The following is a 12288-nucleotide window of genomic DNA, read 5'->3' on the forward strand; positions in this document are numbered from 1 at the left end:
AGAAATGTATTATAATGGCTTTGTGTGAAGATTTTTTTAAGTTCACTTTGAACTGAAAAAGCTTTTATTTATACTGTAATGTTGAATGTCTATCATTAATGTTTTTTAAAAAAGACTTCAGAGACATCAGCAGTTTTCGTATCAGTGATACTAGCCCCAAAATATGACATTACAACAAAAATTCCAAATATACTGTCTTTAAGTTGTTTCTACATTAATTTGGAGAGTAACTATGAAATTATTACAATATAAAAATATTAAAACCACAGATGTTTTTAATCACAATTAATTACAGAAACAATGTGCGATTATTTAGTTAATTTTTTTAATCGATTGACAGCACTAATATATATATATATATATATATATATATATATATATATATATATATATATATATATATATATATATATATATGTGTGTGTGTGTGTGTGTGTGTGTGTGTGTGTGTGTGTGTGTGTGTGTGTGTGTGTGTGTGTGTATTATACATACATACATACTGCCCACAACTAGATTCACCTTTACATGTTTAATAATTGTTCATTTTCAAAGCACTAAACTGAGATGTAAAGTAACCATTTAAAACATTCTACAGTTTCCTTTAACCTGCGAGGACAATTTATTTAAAAGGTTTTTGTGACCTCTTAAACTGCAACTAAAAAAAAACCCCACACATTTCCAAATTAGAGTCGGCCTAGTGAATTTTTGCCATTTCCACCACTGTACACCAGTAATTCATTGTAAATGAATGGGATGCTAACTCCCTAGTAGTAAATATGACTTGAGAGGGTGTTCATGTCCATTTTTTAACCGGGAAACTTATTTACGATATTACTTTTACAGCATTACTTTTTCAAACTCTTCCGAGGCCATTGGTCTGATCTTTACCAAATTAGGACATTAACTTCTCAAAACATTGTACATATGGATCAAGAATATATGATGCCCTCGGGAGGCAAACAGCAAATTCTGAACTATCAGTCATTTCAACTGAAATATGAAGGCTGTGATATTAATGTTGCCCACTAGAGGATATTTTAAGCCTAATCTTTCCATCCATCTGAACAGAAATTAATGCATTGATCTTGTTCATTTGTATAACTATGGTGCACTGACAGTATAGTTTTAATGTACATAGAAATCTGTGAAATTAGATTATTAAATGTTTAACCTTTTAGACCCAATAAAATACATTTTCAAGTTACCAGACATGATTAAATATATTGCTAATAATATGCTGCTGTATTGCTATAAAGACATTTATTGTGTGTTAAACAGCAAGCAGGCAACAGAAATAAATTATACAAATTTAAAGAACCTTAAGTAAATAAGGGTTTGAGCTGCAAATTATGTCTGAAATTGTCCTGTGACATCCTACAATCCTTATTCTTCTAAATGTTGAATATGAGTCCACATAAATTGCAATTACACCCCATACACCACATAAATTGCGATTAAACTTTAAGTGAAGATTGAAGATGGACTTCATTAGAACCTAGAAAACAGTATCTTAACTATGGTCATTTTAATTGAATATAAAAAGTAGCCTTGCCTATTTGCAGTCTGTGGTCACATATTTTCTTTAATGAAAAATATTTTCTTAGTAGGCCTAATCGTATTACTCATTTCTTTTTGAAGGATTTTTTTGTTGATCACATTTCAAATTGTACAAAAAACTTATTTGCATTTACAATGTTTGTAAAATAACAATAAACAAATTACCTTTACTGTGTAAATATTAGGATTTTTTTAGGAAAGCAATAATTGGAGCTAAGGTGTTTTTTTTGTTTTTTGATAGCTTGTCTAGTACTGTGAACCTTTAGAATCCAATCCAATCTTCCCGGGTCTTAGTAAAAACACGGCCGCCTGGACTGGATTATGGATTGTGGATTGTGGATTGAGGCAGTGATTGGAGGATATGTTTGGAATGAAGACTGGAGGAGGATGGGAAACAAACAGGGAGTGTTGTGTGGAGAGGCCGCAGTGTTCACATTATACGTAATTATATCACAGAATTGATCGAATAAACGGCGCGTTTAGCTGAATGTGATGTATAACTCGCGTGCGGAAAAGCAGTAGACGACATTTCCAACATCTCTTTACTAAAAACACACCGCGTCCATCAAATCCAGCATGCGGCATTTTCACGCGCTAATCGTGGATCTGAAATGGACCTGAGACACTGACATATCTGTGATATGATATCTCCTCACGGATTTGGTGAAGACGATTGGCATTAATTAAGCCGCTAGTTCTTCATTCATGCACATGACACGGATACTGAAGATAATCGTTTCGTCTGTTGATTTGGGTTTATTTTATTGACAATAAAGGACTAGTCCAGTCACAGTGATTTCAGCATCAAAGGTGAGACGGCATGCATGTAACGTTACTGTAATAGCCCTGAAATTTGCAACAATAACAAATCACCATAATTACCACAGTTAGTGTTTCAACTGTAAAATCATGATGTCAATGGTTGATTCTATGTCACTTGGCCTTTGTGGACTCATCCTCAATAAAGTCTGTTAAAACACTTCTCACACTAGTTTATTTTATTCACTCGCTAACAATGTTCTAAAGCATGCGTATATGGCAAGCCGTTTTGACTTCTATTCATTCCCAAGATAAGATGCTAATTCTTGATATCAATAATTAAAATTTCTCTAGTTAAAATACTAATTCTTGATATCATCAATTCAATTTTCACTAGTTAAAATGCTATTTATTTATCTGTAATTGTATTTTCACTAGTTAAATGTCACCATAGGCTGCCATTCAGATTTAAATTTTGAAATCAAGAATTGACGAAATTCCAATTTCACATATCAGAAATTCAATTCTTACTAGTAAAAACCTTTATTTTTGATATCAATAATTACGTGGTTACTAGTGCTAATATCTATTCTTGATATCAACAATTAAATTGTAACTAGTAAAAATTTAAATATTTGATATCATGAATGTTATTGTTACTAGTAAGAAAGCCATTTTAGATATCTGAAATTATATTGATATCATATTGAATTGAATTCTTGATATCAGAAATGCTAATTGTTGATATCAGGAATTGATTTGTTATCAATAACTCAATTTCTGATATCAATTGAATTTGAATGGCTGCCTATGGTGACATTTCACTAGTGAAAATACAATTACTGAAATCAAAAATTTTAGTTTTTACTAGTTGAAATTTAATTGTTGATAACATTTTAACTAGCCTAGTAAAAAATTAATTGTTGATATCAAGAATTCATATCCTGTGAATGAATAAAAGTCATATGCGTGTGCCATTTTCCCTGAACAGTAAACAGCAAATGTAATTTCCATCACATCTCAAATCACCATTAATTATGATAGTCAACTGATATTTTAAATATTTTTGTAATAAAATGGCTGGCTCCTTTATCTTGCTTCGGCTTGTTTCACTATCATACCTGAGCTAGGGACATTTAAATGTGTGTGTGTTAAAACACAAAAATATTAAAAAAGTAAACACTTTTTTTTAAAAACAAGAAACAATCTCTACAGTCAAGAAGTTTATAGCCCTTTTTAATGTGTCCAGCAGTTAGTTTACCCCCAAATGAAAATTATCCTAGGTGTTTAAGACTTTCTTCTTTCAGCCAATTAAATAAAAAATATCCCGGCTCTTCCAAGTTTATAATAGGAGTGAATGCTCCGGGTCAAAGGTCACTCTTCTGCCTGAACTCGACTCGCGGACAGCCGTTACTGGAAGCCAGTGATTATAGTTTATAAAGTTATAAGTATGGATATCTTTCTTATAAAACGAATCACTTTGCTTCTGAAGGCCTTAATTAACTCCCTGGAGTCATATGGATTACTTTTATGATGGATGGATGCACTTTTTTGTGCTTCAAAATCTTAGTTACTATTCACTCCCATTATAAAGCTTGGAAGAGCTGGGATATTTTTAATATAACTCTGATTGTGTTTGGATAAAAGAAGAAACTCATATACCTAGGATAGCTTGAGGGTGAGAAAGTTATGGGATAATTTTCATTTTGGGGTGAACTATCCCTTTAAGGGATTTCATTCAAACAGTGTCAGGAGTTTTTATAATATTTGTTTCATCCATTTATTACAGTGCTAAGATTTACCACAGCTTTACTGGTCTAGTAAACTATTGTTACTATAGTAATTTTTTCAAATTTCTTTTTCTAAGACTGGGTGTATCATGGTAATTCTTTAGATGGTAATTAAAGCCAGTCACCTGCACTATTCATGGTTATTTTTATTGGTTTATGATTAAATAATATTCCACAGAAGTCTGATGATGTCACTGTAAATGTTTTGTTTGGATTGAAGGGCTCTTCAAACTGCCAACTCTTTATGGAGCCAGCCATGTCTTGAGTATTTCTAAGGAATTACTGTATCGATTGAATAAGATGCTTCTTCTAATTATATATAGGCTACAAGTTTGCTATGTTGAATTTGGAGTTAGAGAAACTTGGCAGCAAGATCTACGGTATTTAACTTTTTCATGAAAATATAAGGCACATAGATTTTTAAACTGAAATGCATAGCTGACTTGCCCCTAGAAAGAATACTTTGGACAAAAATATATATATTTTTGTAATTCTTTATAACACTATTTAATAAAGGTTATTAATTGTTAATGCTAATTTAGATGACAACTTGGATTTCCTTGACATTTCTTGACATTAACAGTACTGTTAAAATATGCTTGTTAAAAGCAGAGTATTGTCATCATGAATGTAGCAAATAAACTAACAATTTATTTGTATTTTTATTCTTAAGTGGGGAATATGAAGATTTAAACAGTCAATTTAAACTTTTTTTTAATTTAATTTAACAACACATTTAACAAACAAACATAATAACATTTAAACACTTAACACGTAAACATAACACTTAAAGGACTATCGTCCACCCGACACTGAAAATTAGCCCATGATTTACTCACCCTCAAGTCATCTTAGTAGAATAATATCAGAGTTATATAAAAAATGTCCTGGCTCTTCCAAGCTTTATAATGGCAGTGAATAACGGATATTTTTCTTACACAAACACATCACTTTGATTCAGAAGGCCTTTTTTAACCCCCTGGAGCCGTGTGGAAACAGCCATTCAGTGCCATTATAAAGCTTGGAAGAGCCAGGAAATGTTTTAATATAACTCCGATTGTATTCATCTGAAAGAAGAATGTCATATACACCTAGGATGACTTGAGTAAATCATGGGCTAATTTTCATTGTTGGGTGAACTATCCCTTTAAAGGGTTAGTTCACCCAAAAATGAAAATTCTGTCATTAATTACTTACCCTCATGTCGTTCGACACCCGTCAGACCTCCGTTCATCTTCGGAACAGAAATGAAGATATTTTAGTTGAAATCTGATGGCTCAGAAAGGCCTCCATTGGCTCAAGGGCACTTTACACTCTCAAGACCCTTAAAAGGTACTAAAGACGTTGTTACTAGTCCATCTCACTACAGTGGTTCTAAAATAACTTTATGAATCGGCGAGAATAGTTTTTGTGCGCAAAAAAACCCTAAATAACGACTTACATAGTGATGACGATTTCAGCGAGTCGAATCAGCGGTTTGAATCGCCAAATTTCAGCAGTTTGGCGGTTTGACACGCAATCCGAATCAATTCGGCTCACTGATTCATAACGCTTCGAAGCTTCATGATGCCTTGTTTTGAAATCGTCATCACTATGTAAGTCGTTATTTCGGGGTTTTTTGCGCACAAAAACTATTCTCGCCGATTCATAAAGTTATTTTAGAACCACTGTAGTGAGATGGACTTTGTAACGACGTCTTTAGTACCTTTTAAGGGTCTTGAGAGTGTAAAGTGCCATTGTGCCAATGGAGGCCTTTCAGAGCCATCAGATTTCAACTAAAATATCTTCATTTCTGTTCCGAAGATGAACGGAGGTCTTACGGGTGTCGAACGACATGAGGGTAAGTAATTAATGACAGAATTTTCATTTTTGGGTGAACTAACCCTTTAAGTACAAACATAGCTTATTCAACTTTTTCATTCCCTCCCCTTCCACAATAACCCTGGCAGTCAGTAAAAAAAAAAACTTACATCGCCTTATATTATACACTCCTATTAGCATTAAACATAGTCAGATTTAGTCTCAGCAACATGATCATATGATGCATTGCATTGCCACAGCTTGAATGTTGTCTTTAGTGCTGACACAGCAGCTGCTGAATCCGAGGCAAAACCAACCTCATGATGAATATTCCAGCCTGTTCTTTAGCACAGCGGTAAGAGATCTGAACATGCACAGTAGTTCATTAACTTGAGATGGTGCAGATAATGGCTTGTGACTGAAAAGTTTTAGGTTTGAATTTCGTAAAGGCAGCCTGAGTGGCTTTTATCACAGTACGAGTCATTTATATCCTAGAAACAATTTTTTTTTTCTGGAAATGCATTAACTTGATTTGTATATTAAATATGTGGTAACCATTTGGTAATATATACTGTTGGATAATACAATGAATAAATTACTTGACAAATGAAAGGTGCTTCATCTCATTTGTCCCAAATTTCATGTCCACTTACAGTTTTACAATAGCTTGACAAACACTTGAGTTCAAATGAAGATATTCAAAACAGTCAAATTAATATAATGCAGATAGTTCAGACTCTTAAATCATTTTGGGTTTTGTCAAAGTGCTTTTGGTGTTTTACGTATTCTGGTAGAAGATATGTTGTTATCAATAAATTTATGCCATGGCTAACACATTTTTATTTTTACTGAACAGTGCCATGCACCCCCCATCCAAACACCTGATGCCCACATAGAGGTCTCTGAAAAGACACCCTCTGGCTGCAGAGGATGCTGGGAATGTGTCGTGGGCGTAGGAAGTTTGTGGCTGCCACCCTCGCCCTGATCTTTATCCCGGCCCTCACCTGGCTCTATCTGTCATCTGCAAACTTCACAGGTACGACGCCACACAACACAGATGGATTTTCTGAGGTCTCAAACTATTACAATGAGTGTATGTAATCATTTCACACATTGTTTTATTGTAATAAAATTATATTGCCAAACTGAATCAACACTGAACTGACTTCACCTGAACAATGGCACAACTTTTTTTTTAGAGCTGCTTTACAACAGAATAAAATTTTGTTTGCATAATTGAATATTTTTTTTCCTTATATTGTAGTCTCTACATTGTTAATATATATTAACCCTCATCCTTTCCTTGTGTCATTTTGACCCCCATAGGAATGAATGGAATGCAAGTAATGCTTTAGCACACATAGAAAAACCAAAAAATTCTCAAAAAAATAAAAAAATAAAAGATTTGATAATGTCTACATGTGTATCTGAATGCATTCTGAAGAAACTGGCGTTAGGACCCAGCGGAACAGCTAATTTGCTCCATATAGAGCTATAATGCCATCTAGTGGCATGAGTGATGAAATATCATGTTTTATTATTATCTTTCCACAAGAGGTCGGCAAAGACACCCAAATTAAAGATATTTTGAGCTGAATTAAAAGGGTTATGTATGGAAAGAGTGTTATTTTGAATTTAAGTTGAAAGAATGTGCTTAAATTACTATTTATTTATTATTTATTGATAGAATCTAGTAATTTAAAGGTAAATAAAAAATAACACATAATCTCCCCGAAAAATTGCATTAAAAATAGAACAAATATTTTAAAAAAGAAATAAAATAAGCTTTCTTGTCAAAAAAAAATTAAGCACAATTTTAGGGCTTCGGGTCATTTTCACTCGGGAGGGAAGGATTTGTTACAAAGTACGAGGGAAGGATGATGGTTAATATGCTATATATAAATAGTGAGTTCTTCATTCATAGTCACTGTAATTAACACAATTATTGTTGTTTAATTAGCTCATTAGCTCGTAGTAAAGGAATTGTTAACTGGTTATTAGGAGTAAATAGTTCTTACTTTAGATTAGGTCACGGGAAATGTCATTAATTAAGTGCTTTAAACCAAACTTCATTAAACATTAATTGTGTCCATATTCAATGTTCGTTAAAATGTTTACAAATACATTAAACACACATGCTCATGTTGGTATATGTGGTTTACGGGGACTCTCCAGGCTTAATGGTTTTTATACTGAACAAACTGTATTCTATCCCCTACACTAACCCTGCCCCTTAACCTATCCATCTCACAGAAAAGTATTTACAATTATATATATATATAAATTATATACAATTATATATACTAATTACAGTATATACTAATGCAGTTAATGTCCAATAAAGGTTGGTTCAAAGCACTTAATCAAAGACATTTTCCCATTTTCCGTGACCTAATCTAAAGTGAGAACTATTTATGGTTAGTAAGTTAACAAAGCATAAAAACTTTATCTAACTCTTACATATCATCTAATTAAACAATAATAATCTGGTTAATTACAGTGACAATAAGTGAGCAACTCACTATTTGTATATAGCCTATTAATATATTAACAATGTAGAGACTGCAATAACTATGAATTAATAAACTAATAGTTTGCAAATTATTTGTAAGTACTTTATTACTGTATACTTTTTGTATAGTGTTACAGAAAAATTAATAAGAAGTCATGTTCTGAAAATTGAAAACAGTAGATGTACATTTAAAATGTTTAAAGAATTTTCGAGTTAATTTTTTATTACCAACGTGTCCAGCTATGAAAAAAATGCATTTAAATGTAATATAAAAATAAACAATACAAATTACATTTCAAACATAATTATCTGAAAATTATTATTTTGTGAAATAGTTTTATTTGGCCATGATATATGCACAAGATCAATTTTTTAATTGTGCATATCTTAATTTTGAAGTCTATCCAATTGGCCTAAGTTAAAGTGGGCATGTTGGATAGTCTTTTCTTCCCTATTGTGATGAATATCTGAGTGAAACAGCTTCTCAAACAAGAACAAATGTAGATGTAACATGTAAATGACTTGGTTTTGTCCATGGGGAATTGATTGGATGGTTGTGGTTTGCTAATGTTGGATCTCGGGGGAGTGACCGGTTGTCCTGCCCTCGTCATCAGAAAAGAGAAGAGATGTCGCTGCAAGAGGGAGGGGAAGTTATTTTGATTAAAGACCCAGTAAAGGCAATTCTAAAAAAAAAAATCTAAACACATTATAAATGTATTGCTAAAACACACTGCAAAGACTGTGAACTGTGTAGTACTTTACCGCTGCTGTGTTCCGGATTTTCTAGGCGGGGCTAAAACGGTGGCTCGATGACGTGGTTTCAGCGTAGCCAGCGGACACACCCCCAGCGTTTTAGAGCAGAGAATACCGCTCATTTTTTCAAGATTTTGATAGCTTATTTTATTTATTTGGCAACTTTTTTTATCATTCAAATTTGGCTGGGTGGTTAATAACACGTTTTTCTGTGGTGTGACAAACTCAAACACATACTTAATTTTGACTTTACAGGGACTTTAAAGATTACAAGGGCACGTGAATTAAAAAAAATGATAATGTGCACAAATAAACCATTTATAATTAGTGCTGGTCGGTATGAACAAAAATCTGTATCGCTGTTTTTTTTAAGATTCTGGCGGTTACATGGTATATCACAATATTTTTTATTTTCATGACTGGACCTAGGTTTATAGTTGCTTATTTTACTGTCAGGACTACATAGAATATAAAAACATTCTAATATCAAATACAAATTTACTAATCAAATCAATTTATAATTTAGTTAATCTTTTAAAATGTAATAAAATTGGCATGTTTACTGTTTAAAAATATATATATATTTATTAAAATAACGTTTTAATGAATTGTATTATTATTTAAAGTACTATACTCTACTGTGCAATAATAGTAATATATTTCTGTTATAATTTATTCAAGTTAAACCAGACTTTGATGAAGACCTTTGAGTTTGTGTATTACATCAAATGAAATAGTGAAATGCTGGTGAAGGGACTCTTAGAGAAGCTCTGGAGGTGAAGTTCATGTGTTCATATCCTCATATAGTGAGACGGCAGATGCTGAAAACAGCACGAGCGTCACGCGTGCTTCATTTTGTGTGTACTAGACGAAACCGCGGCGCTCATTCACACAGAGACACACTCCTCTACCTAGTATTTGCCATGTTAAAGTGAGTTAGTTATGTGGGTTATAAAGTTGTGTTAAATTATAACCATTAGTAAGAAGGGTGTGCAGTTAGTAGAGGTCCTGGTTACACTTTATTTTGATACATTCTATTAACTATAAGGAACTTTGCAACTACATGTCAACTAACTCTCATTAGAGTATTAGTAGACTGTTAGGTTAGTGTTAGATGTTAGGGTTCTGGTTGGTAGAATAAGTTGATATGTACTTGCAAATATACTACAGTTACTTATAATCAGTATAATGTGATTCAAAATGTGTATAAATGTGTTGCCTCTGTAACATGTAACGTTTTGTGTAATGTGTCGCAAAGTGCAGTGATATACAAAGTTCTGTCATGAAACGCTAGATGGCGCAGGCTAATAGGTCCTTTAACAATCTGTTTGTAATCACATCGTCATCTTTAAGGCACAGCTGATTAGTTCTTGCTGTATCAGTAGCCAATGAGCGCGTGCTCAACCTTCAAATACTCTGGCAGCATTTGCCTTAGCAGTGCTGCGCACTTTCAGAAACCCTCCACCTTCCCCAGCTCCAACTGTATTACCTATGGGTAATTCATGTATGCTCGATTGTAAGGCAAGGCAAGCCTGTCTTACTTGCTCACAGCAGCGTGTCGTGTATGTATTGGCAGTAGCAAGTCCTATACTTGCTCTGCAGCAGCAGCAGTAGTAGCAATAACCTGCTACAGCAGCATAACCTACAGCAGCAGCAATAAAAGCAGCAGCAGCAATAACCTACAGCATCAGCAAAAACCTATTTACTGCCCTCACCATGTGTACACATGCATAGCTATGCAGCAAGCTTAACATTCCTCCAAGAAAGACTTTAGACAGAACTGAATCCAAGTGCATTTAATGGAAGCGGTGTAAAACTGAAAAAACAACAATAGAAAAAATACAATAAATTACAAAAATACTTTGAGCATAAACATCATCTTATACATCAATTTTCAAATATGGATAGCATAGCATACATAACAACCATGATGTTGCTCACATTACCATTTGCACCACAGCAGCTTACATTTCCCTCAATTTACAAATGTTCACACAATTATTGAAAGTTTCTTAACAATGAATACCCAGATTACAATATGAATCCAACAAGCTGAAGAGTATCTGATAGTCTTATGTTCATGTACACTCATCCAAATACAACACCAATGATCTATGACAAAACACCAAAAAACATCAAGGAAACACTTACAGACTATGCCGTTTCCAAGAATAAAAGTGTGGATGGAGATGGGGATCGGCTGTGCACCCTCTCAAACAAAACAAAATAAAGGTTGTTAAAACTTTGTGTGAAAGTCTGAATCCACATCCGAGTTTGAGAAACATTGCATCGAGAATACGACGAGATACTCCTATCATTCTCTCCCAACTACCTCCCATGTGTGAGGAATGTGGCGGATTGAATAACCAAGTGCAACCTTGCTCTGAGAGGTAATGTTCCACAGGTTTGTTGGCAATCACAGAATTAACCTGTAGTTCTTTACTTGCCCCGATGAAGTTTGTCCCACAATCAGATCTCAGTTGTTTCACAGGTCCTCTGATTGCGAAGAATCGTCTAAGGGCATTGATAAAGCTAGATGCATCCAGTGATTCAATCATTTCAATGTGAATGGCTCGTGTACTCATACACGTGAAGATGACTGCCCAGCGCTTGCTATCACTTTGTCCTCCTCTTGTTCTTCTTGCAGTGATGGCCCATGCACCAAACACATCTAGACCTACATAAGTGAATGGAGGATCTGTGCTCAAACGATCAACAGGTAGGTTGCTCTTGCATCCATTTTCTGCTCTTCCGACCTACCCCCGCAACTTACGACATGTTACACAGTTGTGTATTAAACTGCTGATACGTCTCTTGCCACCAACAATCCAGAATACAGCTGCCCTAACAGCTCCTTCACTGAAATGGCGGCCTTGATGGCAAACTCTTTCATGGTAGTGTCTGATGAGCAGAGAAGTAACGTGGTGTCTACCTGGCATTACAATTGGATGAGCCTCATTTGATGGGAGTTGTGCTTTCGACAGTCTTCCACCAACTCGAAGCACACCTTGAGCGTCAATAAAGGGGCAGAGTTTGACAAGGGGACTTTGCTTTTTGATAGGTTCTCCCTTTTTGATGCTTTGCATTTCCTCTGAATAGATCTTAGTTTGAACAGCA

The 12288-nt window shown here is 34.1% G+C and overlaps 1 protein-coding gene across 1 annotated transcript in view; it reads left to right on the plus strand.

Annotated features, from left to right (window-relative positions):
- The first annotated feature begins 1929 nt into the window (after positions 1-1929).
- large1 (LARGE xylosyl- and glucuronyltransferase 1) overlaps positions 1930-12288 on the plus strand; it is a 75424-nt gene continuing 65065 nt past the window's right edge. The window contains exons 1-2 of the mRNA XM_079817872.1: positions 1930-2367; positions 6763-6942. Coding sequence (XP_079673998.1) covers positions 6837-6942 — 106 coding nt within the window. The 5' untranslated portion in view covers positions 1930-2367; positions 6763-6836. The remainder of the gene's footprint in view (positions 2368-6762; positions 6943-12288) is intronic.

Source organism: Gobio gobio (genome assembly GCF_949357685.1).
Source record: "Gobio gobio genome assembly, chromosome: 5".
Lineage (NCBI taxonomy): Eukaryota > Metazoa > Chordata > Actinopteri > Cypriniformes > Gobionidae > Gobio > Gobio gobio.